This window comes from Callithrix jacchus, chromosome 9, assembly GCF_049354715.1.
Source record: "Callithrix jacchus isolate 240 chromosome 9, calJac240_pri, whole genome shotgun sequence".
Classification (NCBI taxonomy): Eukaryota; Metazoa; Chordata; class Mammalia; order Primates; family Cebidae; genus Callithrix; species Callithrix jacchus.
In genome coordinates this window covers 67,420,727-67,444,088 of record NC_133510.1, presented here as the reverse complement: position 1 = coordinate 67,444,088, position 23,362 = coordinate 67,420,727, and the positions used below count along the sequence as shown (strand labels likewise).

Genomic DNA, 23,362 nt, shown 5'->3' with positions numbered 1-23,362 from the left:
GGCCTCGGTTCCCTCACCTGAGAACCAGCTCCCCGGCTCCGGCCGCAGGAGGCGGGTTATGTAACCGGGTGTGCGGCGTGGGGGGAGCCGCGGGGCGGGGCGCTCGCGGCTATTCCGGGCGCCGCTATTTTTAGCCCCATTGATGAGGCTGCGTCGGCCGCCGCCGCCGGGATTCCGGAGACGTCAATGGGCGCGCGTCACGGTCCCCGCCCCTCCCGCCGGGGGAGGTGCGCCGGGGCTGGGGCAGAGCGCGGGCGGCCGCGGGCGCGGGGGCGGGGAGCGCGGTGCTGCCGGAACTGCGGGCGGGGGGCTACCCGGGGGCGGGGGGCGCCGAGCGGCGGCGCGGCTGCAGGAGCGCGAGGCGGCGGTGGCGGCGGAACTGGCGGGATCCCAGCGCGGCACCCTCGACCCCCGGCCTGCCGGCATGGGCGCCCCTGCGGCGCGGAGCAGCTTCGGGACTGCTGGGGCGCGACCCCGGAAAGCGGGGGTGGAGAGGCGAGCGGAGCCCGCAGGGTCAGGTGAGGGGCCGTCGGGGTGGCTGGAGGTGGGCCCGGGAGAGGCCGGGCAGTCTCGGGGCCTTGGTGGATGCCTTGGGGCGGGCTCGGGGCCATGCCGGGAGTCCCGCTTGGAAACTAGGGGAGTCGGGGAGAGGGACTGGATTCCCAGCGGAACCTCCTGGCTCCGAGTCAGCCCCCAAGAGCGACCGCCAAGGCTTTCTCTCCCCAGCCCGCCAAGGGTGGGGTTTGGCCCACGAGGGGCGCTGGAGGTGGCCAGGCCAGAGAAATTCCTTCCATTTCCCCGCCGGCTGCGGGAACCGGTTCCAGGAGCGCGGGAGCTCGTCTGCCAGGAGACCCAGCCGAGAGGGACCGATGCTGCGCGATGCAGCCCCTTAGCGGGACTGAGTCGAGGAACCAAGGCTGGGGATCTCGTGGAGTCAGGCGGAGCTGGGGCTTAGGACTCGGGGTTCGTGTCTCCCAGGCGTGTTGTTGTTGTTGTTGTTTGCCGCAACATCTTCCCTCCTTACATTGGGTGGGGTGGGGGCGGGTATTTCCAGACCTTCTTACCCTGGTGGTCTGTGTTGAGGGCCCGGGGCACAGTTCCTTGACTTCTCTCATTCCCTTTTTATGTCTTCATTTTTGATAGATGACCTGGTGGACTCGAGAAATGCTGCAGAGGTGGTTTTCAGTGAATTGTGAATTTGGGTATAGGGCTATATTAGGGGCACATTGGGAAAACGCAGGCTGGGCAGAGGTCGTTAGGTTCCCTACAGTTATGCCCAATGGGTGCTGATGGATTTGGGGGCTGCTGTCGGCCTGGTCTGGGGCCCTAGTGGTGGGGCTACAAGGCTTGCCCCTAGACCTACTCAAGTGAACGTTCTTATCAGTGACTTGGATGAAGACTTAAACAGGAAGTCAGCCAACTCCTTGTAGTCACCCAGAGCTGTGAGGAGTGACACTTACAGTGTGATAACATCAAGATTCTAATTGCAGGCGACTGGGCAGAAGGATGGGCTGAGATTAACAATGTGAATGTGACTGACATCCCGGTTGAGGCCCGTGCTGGACTCAAGAAAATCAGCTGAGGAGTTCAGGCCCTGTGCCTGGCTCAAAGGCCCTTAGCTTCTGACCTGCTCTCTGGACAGAGGCTGTGGGACTGCTCTGTGCAGTGTGTACCCTCCATCCACTACACAGGTCCAAGCGGGTGGCAAGGGGGAGGAAGGATGCTTGATTTGGACTCCTTGGTTGGGCTCCCTGGGTTCTAAACCCAGTTTTGCCAATTCCTAGCTGTGTGACCTTGGACAAGTTGCTTAACATTATAATCCCTTCCTCATAGCATTGGGAGGCTGAAATGAAACAATGTGTCTAAAGTGCTTAACAGTGTATCTGGCACATGTTGTCAGATACACTGTTAAGTGTATTAACTGCTGTTTATTATTATATATATATAATATATATATTTTTATATATTATATTATATTTATACTTATATATATAAGTATATTAGCTGCTGTTGTTATTGCTAATAATAGTAATATGCCCATTTCTGGGTGGGGACATTGGCCAATGCAGAGCTTGTACTCAGGAGGCCACCAGGGCCTGTCAGGCAGAGGGCCTGTCAGTGGTATCCTGTTGCAACAGGCAGTTTAGTTAGGAAATGGCTAAAGTACTCGTTAGGAAGGACTAGAATGAGGCTTCCCACTGGCCAGTACAGGGGGCAAAGCTGGGATCCAGGGCTGGGGAATTTTAGAATCTGGGTTGTGATTCAACATAAGGAAGAAGGCTCTGGCGCTTGGATCTGCCCCCAAAAGGAAGGGATAGCTCTTGAGCTGGAAGGCTCTTCCCTTCTGAGCACCTGCCAGTGCTGAGCAGGGTTTAGAGACTGCAGACTCCGCAGTGATTGAGGGGGACAGCATCCTTAGATTCTGGTTGGTTAGAAAGGTGATAAACCAGTGAACAGATGTGAACACAAGACCTATGGTGAATAAAATTAGGCTAGTGTGGTGGGGTGGGGATGTAGGCCCTTTAGGGAGATGACATGGGAAATGAAACCTGATTGATAAGGAAGAGCCAGTTCTGGGCAGAGGGAATGGCCAGTGCAGAGACCCTGAGTGGGGAGAGAAGGCCCACATGACTGGAGCACAGTGAATGGCTGGGAAATGAAATTGGTGGGGAGCAGTAGCTAAGGACTAAAGTCTGGCCTGATGCTCCACCCCATTTTGGGGGTCACTTGTCCTCCTTTTTTTTTTTTTTTTTTGAGACAAGTCTCACTCTGTTACCCAGGCTGGAGTGCAGTGGTGGGATCTTGGCTCACCACAATCTCCGCATCCTGGGTTCAAGTGATTCTTCTGACTCAGCCTCCCAAGTATCTGGGACTACAGGCGTGTGCCGCCATGCCCGGCTGGTTTTTGTGTTTTTAGTAGAGAAAGGGTTTCACTATGTTGGCCAAGCTGGTCTCAAATTCCTGACCTTGTGATGCGCCTGCCTTGGCCTCCCAAAGCGTGAGCCACCTCGACCAGCCACTTTCGCCTCCTCCAAGCCCACTCAGCCTTTGGTTTGCCCTCTGCACAGTGCACATTGTACTTGACCTTGGTTCATCCCCGGTCAGCTCCTGGGGCTCTGAGATCTTGGTGTGCTCATTCTTGGCTCTCCCATTGTTCAGGGGACACTGCCTGGCTCCCAGGGGGTCCTCAGTAAATGCTTGTGGTATGACTATTGAGGGAGGCATTTTGATCTAGGACAAGCGGGGGAACAGATACCTGTCTGAAGATGTTATGAATCATTTGTGGGCACCACGTGGTGCCAGACTCTGGCCCCTGTTCTGAGAACCGGACGGGGAAGACCTGGGCGCTCAGGTTGGGTCTGACTGTGGTAGGTGGTATTTGGCCCTTCCTACCCTTCCTTCCTCCTTAGCAGTGAGCTGGTAGGGAGAAAAGACAAGGCTGGGGGAAACTACAGACCCATTTCCGGGGATGGAAGGATGACACTGTCACCCTGGAAAGCAGGTGTAGTCCATGGGCTGGGGCACATTGGAAGCCTCGTCTTACTTTCTGTTTAGGGTTAGAGGTGCTCTAGATGTTTCAGTCTGCCCTCCCTTTCCTCCTTCTCTCCCGTGGCCTTTTCCTGCTCCCCTACAGCATTGGGAGGGAGGGGTGTTGGCAATGTTGTAAGGGGAGAGCCTGGGTGCTATGGGCCGGAGGACCTCACCTTGGCCTGGGGACCTCAGGCAGAGGTCAGGAGTGTGAGGAATCCCATTGCCCACCCTCTGGGGTCCTCCTCCTCTCTGCCCCTCCTAGCTTCCATCATCTCTTTCTTTTTTCTCAGACCTCATTTCAGTCTGAGGGGCAGTCCAATAGCTAGTGAAGACATGGTCTTGCCCTCACTCTGGGGTGTGGTTGAAACGAAAGAGCTCTGGAGGGGGTGGAAGAAGAGAAGTGGAGATGTGGGTCAGGGGGCCCTGGCTGAGGGGGGCTTTGGCTCAGTGGGTTTGGGGGAGAGGCTGGGGTGAAGCACACAGTTAGCTTCCACCCTGGAAGGAGAGGTCCGCTGCCCAGTGCTGCCTTGGACTAGGAACTAGGGTCTGGGGCTAGCTCTTATGTGTGTGTCCTCATGGAACTTCTCCTAATAATGGTATGCAGCAGATGTGCACATCCAGCACTGTTATAAGTCTTTTACACGTTAACTTGTTTTAAGCCTGCTGATAACCCTGTGATTGTTAATTTTAGAGATGTCATCATTTCTACAGATGAGGAGTATGAGGTACAAAGAGATTATATAATTCATCCAAGGTGACAAGCAGTGGAACCAGGATTCGAACCCAGACAGTCTGGGATCCCGCATCTGCTCTGCTTTAAGTTGGGCTTCCCATTTGGGGACTGGTGACCCATCCCAGAAGATTTCTGAGAGTCCTCATTGCTCTGATTATAAGGCTGGGCTGCCTGATTCAGGGGCATGGAGCCCCTGCTTTTTAGGGGCCTCTGAGGCTTTAGGGCCCAAACTGGAGCCCCTAAAGGAGAGAAGGGTTTTCCGCTTTTTCCTCACGATAGCTCTCTTCCTGTGCCTGTAACATGCCCTTTTGGACGCTCAAAGGCCGAGAGCCGGGAGGGGTATGAGGCAGAGGGGCGAGGTGCTGATATGTCTGTATGGCTCTGAAATGCTGTCAGCAGCTCCTGGCCACACCCTACACCCCTGGAAGCAGATTGCCCAGGCCCCCAGGCTCTGATGCCTAATCCAGGGAAGTTCTTGGGCTGGCTTGTTCTCCTTTTGTGGCCTGGGTCCTGCCACTGCTCCCATTCCTGTGTGTCCTGGCCATGCTGTCTCCAGGGAATGTGCTTGCTACTCACATCCACTCTCTCTCTGTAGGCCTCCACAATGGACAGAGGCCAGGCCCTGCCCCTCCCAGGCAGCCTGGCTCCTGCTGGGCCCTGCAGGCTGAAGGGATAATGTGTGTTGGCCAAGGCCTGTTGGTCCATCCGGAGTCGTAAGTGCTCTGCTATTGTCCTTTGTATGCCCCTGGGCTCCCCTCCCCCTCCAGCAGGTGGGGTTGGGGGGGCAGAGGTGGGGGTGGAGCTGCCCAAAGCGGATGTGGTTAGGGGGATGGAGGGAAGCCCTGCAGAGGTGGCAGGCAAGCTGCTGTTCAGTGTGGGGGATCTGATTTCTTCAGAGGTGGGGGTAATGTGGGTGTGGGGACTAGGGAAGCCTTACTTTCTTGGCAGGATAGGCTGGAGGGCTCTGGGCCCAGGTGACATGGGCTGGTGGGAGTGGGGGATGACAGCTGCTCCCAAGGCAGCTTATGCCTGGTTCCAGGAAGCAGACAGGGTGGAGTAGAGTAGCTGGGGGCTGGGCTGGGAGCATCATGGGGCAGAGGAGGCAGCAGGGAGCTGGTCTGTCTCTGGGGTGTAGACACTTCTCCAGGTGAGTGCATGAAGGGAAGGCCGGGGACCCCCCCACTCCTCCATTGCAGAAAGCATGGTGCCTGCCCTTTCTCACTGCGCTAGGCCTGGGTGCCTATGGAGTCTGTGGTGTGGGGGGTGGCCTTTGTGAATGGGAAAGCAGGACAGGCCTTCCACTACTGGTGATCTAGCACATCTCCACTTACAGAAGAGGAGACTGAGGCACAGAGGGGAGAAATGACTTTTCCAGGGTCCTGCAGTAAGGATGTGTAGAGCCAAGCCCAGAATCCATGCCTTCTGGGTCGCTGGCAAGTGCAGGCGCCTGGTCTGACGGTGGAGGACATACCTGCTTTGTCTGAGGGTGTTTCCAGAGAAGGCCCATGCTGATCTGTAGGTGAGAGGTGGAGGGTGGGAATGGGATTTCCCTCAGGTGTTTCCTGGGGACATAAGATGGGGCTGAGGGCACCGTAGTCCTCGTTCTGTGCCTGAGGAAGCTGGAGCTCCGCCTTGCACCCCAGACAGGCCATGAGATTCCCTGCCTCCTTCCCTGGAAGAGGGCCATCTCTGAGCAGCAGCTCTCCCCGAACTTGAGAGATCCCAAATGAAGCAGGAGCTGGCTTAGTATCTTCCTCAGCTTTCCAAACAGTTGCCTCATGGGGCATTCAGGGTGCAGAGAACCCTGGAGAGGTGGTTGGGGTGGAGAGGACAGGGTGTCTGGTTGGAGCCTGGAGGGAAGGGGGACACTCTGGGAAGCAGGGCCTCCTGTTGTGGGGGCGGGGTTGGGTGTGTGCCTGACCTCCCGATGGCGGCAGGTGCTGTACCACCAACCTTGGGCAGAAGACAGGGAGAGGAATTACTGTAAGCGAGAGAGGCAGGTGTTCTCTGGTCAGTTGGAGATCTGGACTTGGGGAGCACGTGAGTGAAGATGACAGCAGTGGCCAGGTGTCCCTCCCGCAGCTCGGCCCCCACATCCGCCCCCAGTCCAGACTCGGCTTCCTGAGCACCTAGCCCTCCCTCTGGTACACAGCAGCCCTGGTGGGCAGAATTCCTTGTGTCTACCTCGTTGTCTGGGTGATGGTGGTGATTGGGTGGAATTCCTATGCCAGATACACTGCCAAGGCCACCCTGAGGGGCTGCCAACCAGGGCCCCATAAGTGCTAGAGCTGCTGGTCTTGTGACGTGGGCACCTGTCTGCCAGGCCTGGGCATGGGCCCAGGGTCACGCTCATGCCGGGGCTCCCGTCAGCTGACTATTTTGGGCTCTTGCTGACCTGGGCCAAAGTCAGGCCCAGCCAAGAGGACCCAAAGTGGCTCCCCCCATCCCCAGAGGCCGGCTCTGGTTTCTGCTATAAAAACAGAGGAGGACACGCCGGCTTGGAGGCAGCACCACATCCAGAGCCCGCTCAGCTGCTGCCCAGCCTCAGCCACGAGGATAGGCTGGCTGGGCAGCACTTCTCTCCCTGCAGGGCTCCCTGAGGCCTTCAGGAAGAGCCCCCAACCAATCTTGGGATTCTCCCTTCATGTGGTTGTCTGGGACCTTCGTCCAGGGTCAAAGCAGATTGTCAGGAGGAAGCTGGTGAGTCTTGGATGGGGACATTGAGGAATGGGAGCTGGGCTGTTTGGAATTTTTCCCATTGTGACTGTCGTGCCAAACCCTTTGGCCTTGGATTTGGGGGAGGAAGCAAGGGTGGCTGGCCATCGGAGGCATGAGAGTGCAGCTTGACCCCAGTTGGATGGCGGTAGTTGGACTTGGGAGCACTGTGACTGACAACCAGGAGAGGTGGACAGAGACAGGTGATGCGGTCCAGTTCCTTCCTCACAGCTTCCCCACAGGGCCTCTGTCCTCCTCTCCCATCCACCCCGCCTGGCCACTGTGGCGAGTTTTTGGTTTCCATCAGGGTACCTCAGGATTGGCTTCTGAGTGGAGCCCCTGAGCCCCCACTGGTTGGGACTGAGTGGCTGGGCCAGGGGCTTGGCGTCCTGCTGAGCCCTCAGCCCCTGGCCTGCCCCCTTTGCTGGGCCTCCCAGTTGCTTTGGGTGCCTGAGAAGCAGGGCTGGAGAGAGGTCTGGCAAGTCTGCCAACCAGCTTGCCACAAACACACTCCGGGACCGGGGCCAGGGGCTCTGGCCCGGCATGGAACAGGCAGCAGCTCCTTACGTGGGAGGCTCCTGTGCTCTCCTTCCCAGTTCTCAAAAAAAATTTTTTTTCCCCTTTCTGAACGTGAGTCTCTAAACGAATCCAGAGTGCGCGACTAAAAATACTTTAACAATAGGAAAGTGCATCAGTCTTTCCGGCTGGGACTCGTTATCAGAGGGTTTTTATTTTGGAATTTGAAATTTTGCCCGCCTAGGCTGGGTGGAGACCTTGGGCAGAGGCAGGGGAATTTGGTGGGTGTTGATGTTCTGGTGGTGGGAGACCATCCAAGGTGAGAGGGGAAGGGAGCTGGCCAGGAGCTGAACAGACTGAGGGGGAAACTGAGGGAGGTTCAAGGCGGGGGCCAACCTTTCCCAAACTCTATGATCTTGTCTGTGTTTTCTAGCCCCTCTGGCTGTTCGTCCTGAAGTCTGATCTTATTCTTTTGCTCTGGATGTTCATTTCTTCTGGCCTGAGAGGGAGGGGTGTAGGGGTAGCCAAATCACTGGACTGAAGAGAGCCTCTGTGGCCGTAGTCTGACTTCCTTAACTAACTAGTTCTCTCCAGAGTATTAATTGAGCACTTGCTGCATACACAGTCTGGAATTCTCCCAGAATTCTTCCCACTAAAATGGGTACTGGGTAGAGCCACATCTCTGGGCACACTCTCGTTTCCTCTCAACTTAGCCCGGGAGTGGGAGAGAGAGAGATGTTTGTCTGTAGTTCCTGGAGCAGGAGGGCTGCTGGCTCCCCTGTCTAGCTGAGGACCCTGCTGTCTCCTGTCCCTGCCACCCTCCCTGCCAGTCCCAGAATTCTGCTGTAGGCTGCTCTGGTTGTCCCATTGCAGACATGAGTACCACAGGGCTGAGTGCAAGACTTTAGTATGCGTGGATTTTGGTATATGGGGTCCTGGAACCCATCCCCCTGTAACACTTCCCCGTGCCCTAGAGGCACTGCCTCTTCCTGACTTCCACCCTACCTTTCCATCACAGGTTTCCCACGACAGTGGGGGAGCCCAGGCCTCAGGCAGTGCTACATTTGGATTCTGAGCTTCTCCCTTCTGTGGTGAACTGAATTCTCCCTGCACTGGGACTGGTGATGTCTGCATTAGGCAGATGAGGAAGCTTGGAGAGGACAGGGGACTGGCCTCAGGACACATATAGGGCTTGCTAGCTCCTGGTCAAAGATGCCTCTGATAGCTCTTTCATCTTTCGCCCCGCTGAGAGCTAAGGGGAGGAGTGGGGGCACTGGCTGACCTAACTGCATCCCCAGGAGCCTGGTTTGGGGATGTAATGATATGTGTGCTCATGGTAGGGCTTGGGCAAGGGTCAGGAGAGCAGAGCCAGGGACCTGGGCCTGACCCTTCACCCTTGGTTCCCAGAGCTGCCCATGGGAAGCCCCGGGGCAGCAGGCAGTGCTTCCCTGCCCACAGTACAAATCCCCTTGCCCACTGCCAGAGCAGGAAGAGGAAGTGGCCAGGTCAGGGCTGGCAGTAGGCCCTGGGGTCAAGGAGGGGAAGCTCCCAGGGCAACTTCTGAGCGGGAGAAGGCAGGCAAAGCTTACTCCTTCTGCCCACCCCAGGGGAAGGGCGTGGAGGCCCGTGGGTGGGGAAGGTCTCAGTGAAAGTAGGGCAAGTTCCTGACCGCTGCTCAGTAGGGGCGGGGCCCAGCCCAAGGTGGAGGGCCAGCGTGGGAAAGGGACTGTGTAATTCCACTTCCTTCTGTTTACCCATCTCCACCCCGACCCTCTGGGCTGGGGGATGGTGGTAGACATTGGCTGCTCATTTGAGTCCTGCCTTGGACTACTTACTGCTGAGAATGTACAAAGGGTCTTCCCACCACGGGGTAGGAGGCAGTGTCCTTGTCCTCATGGTGTTCACATACTGTTGGGTGAGGAATGGGTCTGAGTACATGCTAAGTCCCTGGGCCCCATAAGATTTGACTAGGAGGGTTGTAAGGGCCTGGTGAACTGCTCAGAAAATACACTGTGTTATCAGCAGGAGGGCCCCTTTCTAATGAGAGATGGTGCATCCCCTCCTAACCGTACTTGTTTTCTATCTGTTGATAGAACAAATACATAATGAGAAACAGCCACCATGCTTTCAGAAGCGCACACTTGAATGAATTTGTTCTCAATAAATTCCAGCTGCATCTGCATCTATATGAAGACTATGTCTCTCTCATTCAGGCATGGCTATTTTAAAATAAACTTTGGGGAAGAGTATAACATACATACAGAAAAGTGCACACATCATAGGTGTACAATCTTTTTTCTTTTTTTTTCTTGAGACAGGGTCTCACTTGGTCACCCAGGCTGGAGGGCAGTGGCTCGATTATGGCTTATTGCAGCTTTTGCCTCCTGGGCTCAAGCAATCCTCCCACCTCAGCCTCCTGAGTAGCTGGAAATTACAGGCACGGGGTTACAGGCACGCACCACCACACCTGGCTAATTTGAAAAATTTTCTTGTAGAGAAGGGGTCTCACTATGTTGCTAATGCTAATTTCAAACTCCTGGGCTCAAGCAGTCCTCCCTCCTCAGCCTCCCAAAGTGCTGGGATTTCAGGCATGAGCCACTGTGGCTGGAGTACAATCTTAAGAGTACAGTTCGATGATTTTCCCAGAGTGAACATGCTTGGGTGATTATCGTCCAGATGGGGAACTAGAATGCTTCCATTTCCACAGAAGCCCCATTGTAGGTACCCCTATTTTCAACTTATAGGTTGTGTGTGTGCCTGGTTTTGTGGTTCACTTATAAAACTCAAGGCCCATGGGGCCAGAAGCCACAGCCTTTGGAGGTTAGAGTTCAGGGTAGTGGGTCCTGCACAAAACTGGGATTTAGAGGACCTAAGTTTCAATCCTACCCTTGAGCCTCTGTTTCCGCCTTTATACAACGCAGATTGTAATTCCAAACCTGGAAGGGCTGGGCGAGTGTTAAAGGGAAGAATCCCTGTGAAGTGCCCTGGCCAAGGTCTGACCCACTCCCAGTGAGAAGGAGCTTATTATGAATGAGTTGGTTGGATGCAATGACTTAGAAATTAAAAAAAAAAAAAAGAAAAGAAAAGAAAAAGAGAGGAAAAAAAATAGAGATGGGCTGGTCCAGGCTCTAAGCTGAAGTCTTGGAGGATCAGCAGGATTAGAATAGAAGGAGGAAGGGAAACAGTATGCCCAGTGGGTGAAACTGTATGTACAAAGTGGGTGGTGGGAAAGTTCAGCTCAAGGTCCTTATATGGGTTGGTGGGGAACTGGGGTGATGAGGGCAGGAGGGTAGGCTGGGCCACGGTTTGGGGGCCTGACTGGGTGGGGCTGTCCCTTATCTCCAGCCTGACATCTCTCCCTGCCTTACCTTCAGATCCCTGTCTCTGGTTTTGGATACCTCTCTCATTACCTGTTCCCTCCCACCCCGTGTCTCTGACAATAAGCTGTTTACTGTGACCTTGTTCTTGAAGGCTAGACTTGTGGTGGGGGTAGGTGTCCATTGGGAGTCTCTGGCCATTGTGGGACCAGCATTTGCTCTAGGCATCCCAAAGTCCACATCAATTGTACCTTTCTCCAGAGTTCCACTAGGTGGACTCCACTCTCTCAGAGCATCAGGCCGTCCTCACTGGAGGGCCCCTGAGGCCTGGGATCCCCAAACCCCTTTCACCTTTCTCACCTCTAAGTGCTCCACATGGAAACCTGCATGGGTGACCTCAGCTGTGTTCCCATAGAGGGCCTTGGCCTTTTTCTCCTTATTTACTTGTTTTCAGAATGTGATGTGTTGAGCACCCTCACCATCCCCTGCAAGCATGGCCAGGTGGCAGCTGTAGTTCCTTATCCTCCTCCAGGCTTTAGGGTAGCAGGGCTGCAGGCCCAGATCTGGAGGCTAGCTGCTGAGATTCAGACCGGGGACCTGGACAGCACCTCACCACACTCGCTTTCCCTTGGGCTTATGGGTGGGCCTACCCCATAAAGATGGTCTGTGTCACTTTTTACAAATGCCAAATTGTGAGGAGGAGAGGAGGGTGCCGGAGCTTGAGGCTGGTTCAACTCTCAAAGAGCTAGCAAGGCTGAGATTGAGCACAGGCTGGTTAAGCCACAGATAATGCATCTGTTCTTGCTGGTTGGTGGGAAGAACATTGGCTTGGCTGATCATCTTTTGCTACCTATTAAAATTGGTTTTACTTTCTAGGGAAGGCCCAGCTGGGGTGGAGGGAGACATCCTGGGGCAAAGCAGGTGCTAGGTGAGAAAGCCAGCCTGTGGCACAGCAAGGACCAGTTCCACCCAGCAAGTCTTGCTGTGTGCTCCTGAGCAAGGTACAGCTCCTCTTGGAAACTTTGGCTCCTAATCTGCAAAATGGGAAGACTTGAATTCTATTTGTGTTTTTAAACCTTTTTTTTTTTTTTAAGCTGTGGAGTCATTTGCCACAAAAGGATTCCACAAAATCTAAGCAGACTCTTAAGAAAAGCCTAAGAGAACGAAAAACAAAACTTTGGCTGAAGTGAGGTAGAGATCCTGGATGGGTCCAATTGGCAATAACCTGCGCACACTTCACATTCAACCAGGTGGCCTTGAAGGTCTTTGGGAGATGGTTTGGGGCAACCCAGAGCTCTCTGCAGATGCATTCACATTGAGATTGTATGCTGGGTTGGAGGGTTCTGGCAGGTTCTGACCAGATCACTGAATGCCATCAGCATTACAGTCACCCCTCAGTATATGAAGGTGGTTGGCTCCAGGACCCCAGTTTGTACTGTGAATACTCAAATCCCGGTGTTGGCCCTGTAGAATCTGCAGATACAAAAAAAATGGGCCCTCTGCATATGTGGGTTTTTCAATCCATGTTGGATTGAAAACAGACCCCATATAAGTGGACCCACACGGTTCAAACCTGTGTTGTTCAAGGGTCAACTGTACATGAAGACTGCTCCATCTGTGGTGGACAGTGAGGCTTTAGAAGGAGGAGATGGGCAGGCTAAGGGTTGATCTTCATGGGTGTGGGCAAGGAGAAGGAGTGGTCATTGGGTGCAGGCAGTTGGTCTGTGGGACCAGTGAGGCATGGGCAATGACTGGCAGTAGGAAAGCAGGAGATGCTGGGTGCAGTGGCTTTTGCCTGTAATCCCAGCACTTTGGGAGGTCAAGGCAAGAGGCTTGAGGCTGGGAGGTCGAGGCTGCAGTAAGCCATGATCATGCCACTACACTCCAGGCTGGGTGACAGAACAAGATCTTGTCTCAAAAACAACAAAACAAATGGGGAGGGGAAAGGACCCAAGAGATGCTCCAAAAAAGAATTTCAGGAAACAATGAAACGTTGCAAATGGGGCATCAGGAGCAGAGATTAGGTGGCAGGCAGGGGTTGCAGAAATGACAAGCTCTGCCTGGAACAGATGAAATTTGAGGTGCTTGTGGGTCCTTTGAGTGGGCAGAAGCGGGGGCTGGAGACAAGGGTGTGGGAAACCTGTGATGGGAGTTGAGGGTGGAAATTAGCAGCAGGCAGTGCCTCCAAGGTAGAGGAAGTCCCATGGGGTGACCAGATGAGGTGAGAGCTGGGTGGGTGGGTGCAGGCTCGGTGGAAGCAGAAACTCTTCTGGACATTGACTTACATGGGGGAAGGGGAATGGTTGGTTGCAGTGGGGTGGCAGGGGTCTCTTCTTTGTCACGATTTGCCCTTCTTTCTTCTCCTACCTTGCCGTGAGGGCTCCCCAGGCTCAGGAAGAGATCCGGGTGGAGGAGTGACGGCCCAGCCAGGGGAGGCTCCAGGTGGCTGCTGCAGCCTGGTCTGTGCCTAGCAGGGTCCTGGTGGGCTGTTCCGCACTCCACTGGGCAGGTGATAACTGGCCAGTGTTGCCTCCCCACGGGTGCTAGAGGTGGGGTGGGGGGTCGGTGCTCCTTGATGTGGATAGGAGGAGGGGGATTGATAAAAGGCTTGGAGAGAACCCTAGAGATGCAGTCTGTGGCCCTGGGTTCCACCCCAGGGTGCCACCGCCCTGGGTGTGTGACCTTGAGCAAGTGCCATTATTTCTCTGGGCCTATTTATTTATAAAATGGGGAAGAGTTGGCACAAGTTTGAAAAGATTTCTCAGACTCCCCCCGCCCCCCGTTCTGAAATTTGGTAATTTCCCAATTAGGGTGCATTCACCCTGTAAAGGGCTGGAGAGGGGAAGGTGCGAAGCCAAGTTCAGCTTGTGGAGCGGAGCGGGAGCAGTTGCCCGAGCTTGGGCCTGGCCAACCCCTGCCCTCGGAAGGTCCTGTGCAGGGAGACCGCCAGGAGGGACTAAGCGGGGGCACCCTCTCAGCCTGAGACCCTGCTGGGGAGACCGCGTCCTGTGCACCAGTTGCACCTAAGGCTGAGGTGAGGGCGCAGGCTCCCCAGGGTGTGTCCGAGTTGCCCGCCCCAGCCCACGACCTGCCTTGACCGCCCAGCAGCGGTGCGGCATCACCCTAGGCTCTAGGAAGGGCTTGGGAAGGTGCAAAGGCGGGGCTGGACTCAGAGGGAGCCGGAGGGACCGGGCGCGGTTGGCTCCCGGGAGCAGCTGGAGGGTGAGGAGATCCTCGTCTGGGGAAGCCCAGCGATCGCGGCTCTACAGCGCCCCTTCACCGGTTCTGCCCCTCCCGCCGGTTATTTTGGACTTGGGGGCCCTCAGTTGGGACCCGAGTCCGGTGTGGGGAGCCTAGTGGGCCTGGGAGCTGCTATTTTTAGCGGACTCGGCGGGCGCTAGGAGCCTATTTATAGATCAAACAATCCGCGCTCCCTGCGTCAATGGAACCCCGCGTGCGTCACGCGCGCAGACATTCCAGGCCCCCCTCCTCGCCCCGCCCCCTCGGGCTCCCCGGGCCGCGCCTCCCCCTGGCCGCCTCCCGCCGGAACCGCACCGCCCCCCGAGCCCTTGTATGGCCAAAGCTCGCCGGGCGGCCTGCGTCAGTGGCGCCCCCGCCCCTCCCCGTGCGTCACGGAGCGCTTAAGAGGAGGGTCGGGCTCGCCCGGGGAGTCCCAGTGGCAGAGGCTGCGAAACTTGGGGGAGTGCACGGAAGAACTTTGGGAGCGCACGCAGGACCAGGGACCAGGCTGTGACTCGGGGCGCCGGTCCGGGCAGGGGCAGAAGGAGCCGGCCGGGTAGGTTCCTCTCGGGGGTGTGCATCTGTTTTTGGGGGTGGTGCATGAAGGATAGGAGTGTACGCGCGGGCAGAAAGGATGTTGCAGGGTCAGCATGCAGGAGGGCGGGTGTAGTGTGCAGCTCTGGCGCAACGGGATGAGAACCCAGGTCCGACTGGAGACTACTGGCTGCGGGGGTAGGAGGTAAGAGACGTTGACTACCTGCAAGGTGGAAGCTGCAGGGGGTTGGGGTTGGCGGCGGGAGTAGGGGCTTGTCCAGCCGGCGGCTGGCCTTAGTTCAGTCTCCCAGGGTGCCCAAGTGGGCGCACGGTGCTCTGAACTTGGGTGGGTGTGGATGGGGGGGGGTCACAGTACTGTGGGGGGAAAGGTACACCGCGCTTTGGCTCTGCTGGGATCCATGCGACTCCAACTGGATTGGATTTCCAAAAGGCTCTTCTTCCTCCCAGCCTGTCAGCCCCCTCCCAGCGCCCCGGTTGTTTTCTTAACACTTTAGAGGCTGTGGCTGATTTGGGAGGGGTTCCCCACCCTGAGCTTTCTGCTTGAGCTGCGTTAGGAAGCCTCTGGATCACTGAAGGAAGTGACTGGCTTGGTGGCTGAGCTGTGGAGGGCTGCTTGCTGTGTGTTCAATAAAGGAGGCCTCTTGGGGTCAGGGGTAGGGTCTCTGGAAGCACTGGGAGGATTGATTTTGCTGGGGCTTGGATCGTGTGTGTGTGTGTGTGTGTGTGTGTGTGTGTGTGTTTGAGAGAGAGAGAGAGAGACACAGACAGGGGTGAAAACCCTTGTCCTTGGGGATCCTGGATAGAAGTTGTCAAAGTTGGAGTCTTGGGGCGGAGCTACCTAGAGGATACCTCCCAACCATTCCAGCTCCAGATGCTGATCACCCCTCTGCCCCCTCCCCCAGTAGTCCCTGTTGGATCTTACAGGTAGGGTGCAGCCTGAAGCTTGTTCAGCAGAACAGGTGCAAGCCACATTGTTGCCAGGACCTGCCTGAAGCCGGATTCTCCCCACTCCCTCCTTCAACCCCGCCTCTTCCTCCTCCTGTGGGACTGCTCCCCCCTCCCAAGAGGCTAGATGTAGGTCCATATCTTGTGTTGTTAAGAACTTGCATGAAGGGGGAGGGATTGATGGGGGTTGATCCGGATGTGGGACGTCCAGGTGGAGAAACAGGATTTGAATAAGGCAGGAACGAACGCCCAGTTCTGCCCAACTGCTGTCTTTCCTCCTTCACCCCCAGCCCATCCCTGCCCAGACTGTCCTAGTGCAGGCAGATGTGGCCACCCTTACCTCACAGGGTGCTACATGCCTGTGGACGGGTGCCACTGGGTGGGTGGGGCCTGAGCTACGAGGGTCTCTGTTGTCTTTGTTGGTTATGTGAATGTCAGGCTAGGGTGGAGGTGCCCTGTTCAGGGCCCGTTGAGTTAGAAGAAAGGCTAGGACCAGAGAGGACTTCCTGGGCTCTTGGACAGGAGGTGGTGACAGCCTTTGCCCCCATCACTGTACCCCTTAATTATGGTACTCGCTGTTCCAGCTTGATTTCTTCTCCAGTTTCTCTCCTTGACTGGTGAGGCCAGAGTTATGCAGACTCCAGGCATGGAGGTAGGGAGGGAGATTGTCCTGGAGCCTCCTCTGCATTAGTTTTTGACCGTTCTGTGAATGTAAGGATCTGTCTGAATGGTGCTATCTCTGTTTAGGCTCCTCAGGACCCCCTTTGCCTTAGCTCCTGGATTATTTAGGGCACAGACCCTGCTTTTGTGGAGGGACCCAGGCAGAGGCAGAATGTCTCCCACCCACCCACCAATAGGCTTCTCCTTCCTGCATAGCCTCCTTAAGTCTTCTGCTGCTGCTGGACTCTGAGAATTCTCTTATTAAAATAACTGGGGGTAGCAGAAGATTCTTCTTAGGTACTGTCTTCTATTCTCCTGGAAGTCCAGGGAGCTGTGGTCTCCTTCCTCCCCCTTACCCTGTTCCCAGCAAATGGCCCTTAAAGGTCTGGAGCCAGGTTACTGATGAGGAGGCCTAGGCTCCCTTTCTCTTTGCTTCTGGGAGCATCTTGGGCAGTGCAGAGTGGCTTCCCAGCCCCAGATGGCAGGACTGGGGTGGGTTTGGGATTTGCTGCCTTTGCTCAGTATGGGGGTTTGGGATGGAGGGGGGACAGGCTGGGACCTCTGCATTAGGCTTCTTCCATTTCCACAATGTTCTTCCTAGGCACCGTGAGGGGAAGAGAAAAAGACTAGGGTGTGCCTGGGAGTATTCCCAGGAAGTGCCTGGTTGGCAAAACAAGCAGGGAGCTGCTCCTGAGAGCTGGGCTGAGGCTTTCCTGGGCTGTCTCTCCCACTCACCCTTCTCCCAGCCCCCACCATGCCTTCCCCAGTAGGGGAGGGGCAGGGGGCTGGAGGAACACAGCTTCCCCCTGTTCCAGCAGAGAAATGCTGGCTGGATGCCTCCCCGAGGGTTCCCAGGCTGACTAGGGTGTGGCTGGCCTTCTGATGGAGCCCACTCATGCTGGCCGCTGCCCAGGGGCTTTGTGGCACATAGGTCAAGATGGTACTCAGGCCAGGGGTCAGGATTCCTGGGTGCTGTGGTGGGCTGTGGTCCTGCTGCCTCTGTCCCATCTTTAGGCTAGGATTCTTGCCACCTTGCTGCTCTGGGGCCCAAATACTTTGAGACCAGGCTGTAGGCTTCTCCCACTGACTCTCCTTTCCCTCCCTGGGGTTCTCCCTCTCCAGAGATGCCCTGTATCCAAGCCCAATATGGGACACCAGCACCAAGTCCAGGACCCCGTGACCACCTGGCAAGTGACCCCGTGACCCCTGAGTTCATCAAGCCCACCATGGACCTGGCCAGCCCTGAGGTGGCTCCCACTGCCCCGACTACCCTGCCCAGCTTCAGCACCTTCATGGACGGCTACACAGGAGAGTTTGACACCTTCCTCTACCAACTGCCAGGAACAGTCCAGCCATGCTCCTCAGCCTCTTCCTCGGCCTCCTCCACATCCTCATCCTCAGCCACCTCCCCTGCCTCTGCCTCCTTCAAGTTCGAGGACTTCCAGGTGTACGGCTGCTACCCTGGCCCCCTGAGCGGCCCAGTGGATGAGGCCCTGTCCTCCAGCGGCTCTGACTACTATGGCAGCCCCTGCTCGGCCCCATCGCCATCCACGCCCAGCTTCCAGCCGCCCCAGCTCTCTCCCTGGGACGGCTCATTCAGCCATTTCTCGCCCAGCCAGACTTACGAAGGCTTGCGGGCATGGACAGAGCAGCTGCCCAAAGCCTCTGGGCCCCCACAGCCTCCAACCTTCTTTTCCTTCAGCTCTCCCACCGGTCCCAGCCCCAGCCTGGCCCAGAGCCCCCTGAAGTTGTTCCCTTCACAGGCTGCCCACCATCTGGGGGAGGGAGAGAGCTATTCTGTGCCGACAGCCTTCCCATGCTTGGCACCCACTTCTCCACACCTTGAGGGCTCGGGGATACTGGATGCACCCATGACTTCAACCAAAGCCCGGAACGGGGCCCCAGGTGGAAGTGAAGGCCGCTGTGCTGTGTGTGGGGACAATGCGTCGTGCCAGCATTACGGTGTCCGGACCTGTGAGGGCTGCAAGGGCTTCTTCAAGGTACTGCGCGGCCCTAGGCGGGGCTTTTTACAGGAAATTGAGAGAGGCTAGCCTTTCATCCCATTGGGACCTGTGGTAGACCCCTGGGTTCTCCTCCCAGCCAAGTCTTGTCCTGTAGGATGGGCTCAGACCTGCCAGGTGGGCTGCCTTCCTGGAGACCCATGATGCCAGGGCTGGAATCTTTGATTCACCAGGACACTCAGGGGCCCATGGGGTTGCAGAGAGCTGGAGTGAGCTGTGAGATACGGGCTGGAGGGGTGCCTGGCCAGTCTCTGGTTTTCCTCTGCCGGTCCTCCCCTAACTCAAGGTTCTAGTGGGAAAGAGTGACCCTAGGCTCTTGTGTTCCTGGCATGAGATGAAAGGATCCCAGCAGAGGGTTTAGTTCTTGAGGGCTGGGGGTGGACTTGAGAACAGGCTGTGTATTTGTCCCAGTGCTGGTGCCTGCTTAGCTTCCCGTCCCCACCCCCAGCCCCTTGGCCCTCTCCTGTCTGCCCCAGGGAGAGGGCAGGCGGACAAACGCCCATGAAAAAGTACAGGTGTTTGGATTGCTGGGGAGACTCTGGCCCCCAGTATTGTGTCTTGGGCCCTTCCTCGGGGGAGAAACCTCCTCCAGTGTCTTCAAGACTTCTCTTTCCCCCCAACCCCCTATCTCTCCCTCCCTTGCCACCCAAATGTTAGAAAAATAGCTGTGAACAGAGAGTGCTTTTGTCTGCAATGGCAGCAGGATCTGGACAGTCCTCTCTCCTGGGCTCCCCCCTCCCCACCCCACACTCTGACAGCCTGTTCCGTGTTGCCCCCCCACCCAGCGCACAGTGCAGAAAAACGCCAAGTATATCTGCCTGGCCAACAAGGACTGCCCTGTGGACAAGAGGCGGCGAAACCGCTGCCAGTTCTGCCGCTTCCAGAAATGCCTGGCCGTGGGCATGGTGAAGGAAGGTGTGTGGCTGGGGAGCGGCCCAGCAGGGCGAGGGTAGGCTTGAGTGGGATGGGACCCCAGGGCCCTAAGCCTTCTGCCCTGGATGACCCAGGGGAGGACACATCTTATTTCCATTCCCCCTCTGAACCCCAGGCTTTAGGGGGAGGCAGCTTCCACCTGCCTGGATCGTGAGGGTGGTGGCTGGGAGGGGGTCCCTCTAGGGTACCTTATATCTCAGGGGCTCTGGGTCCTAGGGACTTGGTGGGCTGCGTCTCAGCAGTAGTGTGCATGGCTTGGACTGAGAGGTCCTTCCTTAGATCCCTTCCTTTCTCAACCCTACCCATTCCTTTGCAGTTGTACGAACAGACAGCCTGAAGGGGCGGAGGGGCCGGCTACCTTCAAAACCCAAGCAGTCCCCAGATGCCTCCCCTGCCAATCTCCTCACCTCCCTGGTCCGTGCACACCTGGACTCAGGGCCCAGCACTGCCAAACTGGACTACTCCAAGGTGAGGCCCCGCCTGCCACATCCCTCGCCTGGCTTGGGGAGGACTGGTGTGAGCACACATGATGCCTTTGTGCATGTTAGGAGAACTACCCCTCTGGAAGGATTGAGTGAGAAAGGAAGTTTAAAAAGGAAAGAAAGAAAAGCTACCCCCTCCAGTTCTGTTGATCACCCCTCTGGGGTGACCAGATGGGAAAATACACCCCTTAAGGCAGGTGGCCAATTAGAAAAATGTGTCCTTTTGGCAGCTGCAGCTCTGGGTTAATATGTGAGACTTGGCAATCGAGAGCCTGGGGTGGATCTCAGGGCTACTACCACTCCCGGGATCTGGCATCCAAGTGTCTGACACAGCCGTACGTGGTGGTGGGTGCAGGGCCCTGCCTGGGGTGCTGACCCAACTGGACCATCCTCCCAGTTCCAGGAGCTGGTGCTGCCCCACTTTGGGAAGGAAGATGCTGGGGATGTGCAGCAGTTCTACGACCTGCTTTCCGGTTCCCTGGAGGTCATCCGCAAGTGGGCGGAAAAGATCCCTGGCTTTGCGGAGCTGTCACTGGCTGACCAGGACCTGTTGCTGGAGTCAGCCTTCCTGGAGCTCTTCATCCTCCGCCTGGCATACCGGTGAGCTGCCCACTGACTGCCCAGCCCCTTTCCCTCATTACACCTGCCTGTGAGCCACCCTGATCACTCTTCAACCCATCTGCCTCCCAGGTCTAAGCCAGGCGAGGGCAAGCTCATCTTCTGCTCAGGCCTGGTGCTGCACCGGCTGCAGTGTGCCCGTGGCTTTGGCGACTGGATTGACAGCATCCTGGCCTTCTCAAGGTCCCTGCACAGCTTGGTTGTTGATGTCCCTGCCTTCGCCTGCCTGTCTGCTCTTGTCCTCATCACCGGTAAGTGACCAGCACCACACCAGGTCCTGCCCTGGATGACCCAGGGGATGACCCAAGGGGGGTGGGTGTCAGGGAGTTGACTGGTCCTCAGGAGGGCACTGTCCCAGGGAGTCTGGTGGGCTGGGATCTAGCATTTTCTGGCCCCTGCACTGCCCTAGGCTCATACTGACAGTAAAGTAGGGACCACAGGAGCTGGAGACAGGCTCAGCTGCTTCCAGCTCTAAAGCTTAAGACAGCCTTTAGCCCCAGATTGCCCAGGATATACATGGCAGGTGTCAGGTATGTGGCCTAGGGTATTGGTTTGTTTTTAAAACCTTCCTGTCGATTACGCTGCATGTAGAAAAGTACACGGATGGTAAATTTTCATAAACTGCACTTACCTAACCAGCATCTTGGTCAAGAAAGAGCACATAACTGCCCTCCAGGACCCGTGATTGGGCCCCTTTTAGTCATTTGCCCTCCCCAAGGGTAACCACTACTCTGGTTTCTATTTTTTATTTTAAAAAATTAAAAAATATATAAGATGAGATCTCACCATGTTGTCCAGGCTAGTCTCGAACTCCTGGGCTCAAGAGGTCCTCCTGCCTTGGCCGCTAAATTGTTGCGATTACAGGTGTGAGCCACTGCGCCCGGCCCTTCATTGTGACTTCTGCCAGTGCAGATCAGATTGGCCATGCTTGTTTTGGACTTTATGTAAAGGTAGTCCTGCAGGATGGAATCTGAATGCAGAGCTTTTCAGATCTTTTTTTTTTTCTTTCTTTCTTTTTTTTTTTTTTTTTGAGACGGAGGAGTTTCGCTCTTGTTACCCAGGCTGGAGTGCGATGGCGTGATCTCAGCTCACCACAACCTCCGCCTCCTGGATTCAGGCGATTCTCCTGCCTCAGCCTCCTGAGTAGGTGGGATTACAGGCACACGCCACCATGCCCAGCTAATTTTTTGTATTTTTAGTAGAGACGGGGTTTCACCATGTTGACCAGGATGGTCTCGATCTCTTGACCTCGTGATCCACCCGCCTCGGCCTCCCAAAGTGCTGGGATTACAGGCATGAGCCACCGCGCCCGGCCGTCTTTTTCTTTTTTTGAGACAGAGTCTCGCTCTGTTGCCAGTCTGGAGTGCAGGGGCACGATCTTGGATCACTACAACCTCCGCCTCCTGCGTTCAAGTAATTCTCCTTCCTCAGCCTCCTGAGTAGCTGGGACTACATTTGGGCACCACCATGCCCTGCTAACTTGTATTTTTAGTAGAGATGGGGTTTCACCATATTGGCCAGAATGGTCTCAATCTCTTAACCTCGTGATCCACCCACCTCGGCCTCCCAAAGTGCTGGGATTACAGGCATGAGCCACTGCACCCAGCCACCTGTCTTTGTTTTTTAAAGCAAAGAATTCACCCTCATTCCTTTTTTTCACTTAAATTGCACAGGGGACTCAACTATATAGAACACAATCAGAGGTACTCTGGGCTGAGGGAGTGCTGAATTCTGAGTCTGGGCCTTCTCAGTACAGTCTAGATTTTAAAAACCCAATGGTCTAGCCAGAAAATCTAGGTTAGGATTTTATTTCCTAACCTTGGGCAAGTCATTAACCTCCTGGGCCTCAGGTTCTCACTTGGAGCATGAGAATCATGAGGGTTATTGGTTCTCAGACTTGTGATGATGCTTACTAATGCCAACATGTGAACATGCTTTTGTGAAGTGCCAGCAGAGCATGAGAGTTGGCCAGGAGCAGCAGTTTTAGGGGCCTAGGGGAGGCTGGGGCTTTGGGGCCTGGTTCTCAGATGTGGGGCTAATTCTGTACCCTCCCCACAGACCGGCATGGGCTGCAGGAGCCACGGCGGGTGGAGGAACTGCAGAACCGCATCGCCAGCTGCCTGAAGGAGCACGTGGCGGCTGTGGCAGGTGACCCCCAGCCGGCCAGCTGCCTGTCACGTCTGCTGGGTAAACTGCCTGAGCTGCGGACCCTGTGCACCCAGGGCCTGCAGCGCATCTTCTACCTCAAGCTGGAGGACTTGGTGCCCCCTCCACCTATCATCGACAAGATCTTCATGGACACGCTGCCCTTCTGACCCCCGTCTGGGAACACACGTGCACATGTGCACTCTCATATGCCACCCCACGTGCCTTTAGTCCACGGACCCCCAGAGCACCCCCAAGCCTGGGCTTGAGCTGCAGAATGACTCCACCTTATCACCTGTTCCAGGAGGTTTGCAGGGAGCTCAAGCCCTCGGGGAGGGGGATGCATTCATGGGGGTGACCCCACGATTTGTCTTACCCTGCAGCCTGGCCCTGGCCTTTATGTTTTTTGTAAGATAAAAAAATGTTTTTAACACATACTGCCGTGCTGTAAATAAGCCCAGGAAGAAAGAGATTGAGGTGGGAGTGGGGGGAGGAGGAAGGGACGGGCTCCACTAGCCTGGGCAGCCTTTCCAGCCTCCTGCTGGCTCTCTCTTCCTACCCTCCTTCCACATGTATATAAACTGTCACTCTAGAAAGAAGACAAATGACAGATTCTGACATTTATATTTGTGTATTTTCATGGATTTATAGTATGTGACTTTTCTGATTAATATATTTAATATATTGAATAAAAAATAGACATGTAGCTGGAACTGGGATTTAGTGTGTCTCTGAGGCCCCCTTTCCCCTCTCCCACCAGGCACACCCCGTCATTACATAAGAGGTGGGTTGCTCGAGATGAAACTTGGATATTACCAGCCTGAGCTATCAGGCCTCAGTGTACTCATTTGTAAAAGGTGGATAATAATGACACCTGCTTCACGAGGTTGTTATGCAAAGCTCTTAGACTAATTTCTAGCACGTGGGACGCCTCCACGAAACGTGCCTAGC

The 23,362-nt window shown here is 55.8% G+C and overlaps 2 protein-coding genes across 13 annotated transcripts; one reads left to right on the top strand and one right to left on the bottom strand.

Annotated features, from left to right (window-relative positions):
- Positions 1-229: 229 nt before the first annotated feature.
- On the top strand, positions 230-23,124 carry NR4A1 (nuclear receptor subfamily 4 group A member 1). Of its 11 annotated transcripts, XM_078336599.1 has the most exons (11): positions 246-518; positions 4,860-4,977; positions 5,598-5,783; positions 6,202-6,964; positions 15,532-15,681; positions 17,335-18,212; positions 19,019-19,148; positions 19,483-19,634; positions 20,046-20,248; positions 20,339-20,517; positions 22,325-23,124. In XM_078336599.1, exons 6-11 carry the CDS (start codon positions 17,337-17,339, stop codon positions 22,579-22,581), a joined length of 1,797 nt encoding a protein of 598 aa, XP_078192725.1. In that variant the 5' UTR covers positions 246-518; positions 4,860-4,977; positions 5,598-5,783; positions 6,202-6,964; positions 15,532-15,681; positions 17,335-17,336; the 3' UTR covers positions 22,582-23,124. The 11 variants fall into 11 exon arrangements, with proteins under 11 accessions (XP_078192723.1, XP_078192726.1, XP_078192728.1 ...); XM_078336597.1 differs by lacking the exon at positions 15,532-15,681 and having other exon boundaries at positions 230-518; XM_078336600.1 differs by lacking the exons at positions 5,598-5,783; positions 6,202-6,964 and having other exon boundaries at positions 230-518.
- Positions 6,415-14,195, bottom strand: LOC144577614 (uncharacterized). Of its 2 annotated transcripts, none has more exons than XR_013521885.1 (3): positions 13,905-14,195; positions 13,180-13,383; positions 6,415-12,285 (listed from the first exon to the last, which is right to left on the bottom strand). XR_013521885.1 is itself a non-coding variant. In XM_078336605.1 (3 exons), the coding sequence occupies exons 1-3, from the start codon at positions 13,929-13,931 to the stop codon at positions 7,875-7,877; spliced, it is 351 nt and encodes a 116-aa protein (XP_078192731.1). In that variant the 5' UTR covers positions 13,932-14,195; the 3' UTR covers positions 6,415-7,874. The 2 variants fall into 2 exon arrangements, 1 of the variants encoding a protein (XP_078192731.1); XM_078336605.1 differs by having other exon boundaries at positions 6,415-7,994.
- Positions 23,125-23,362: the final 238 nt, after the last annotated feature.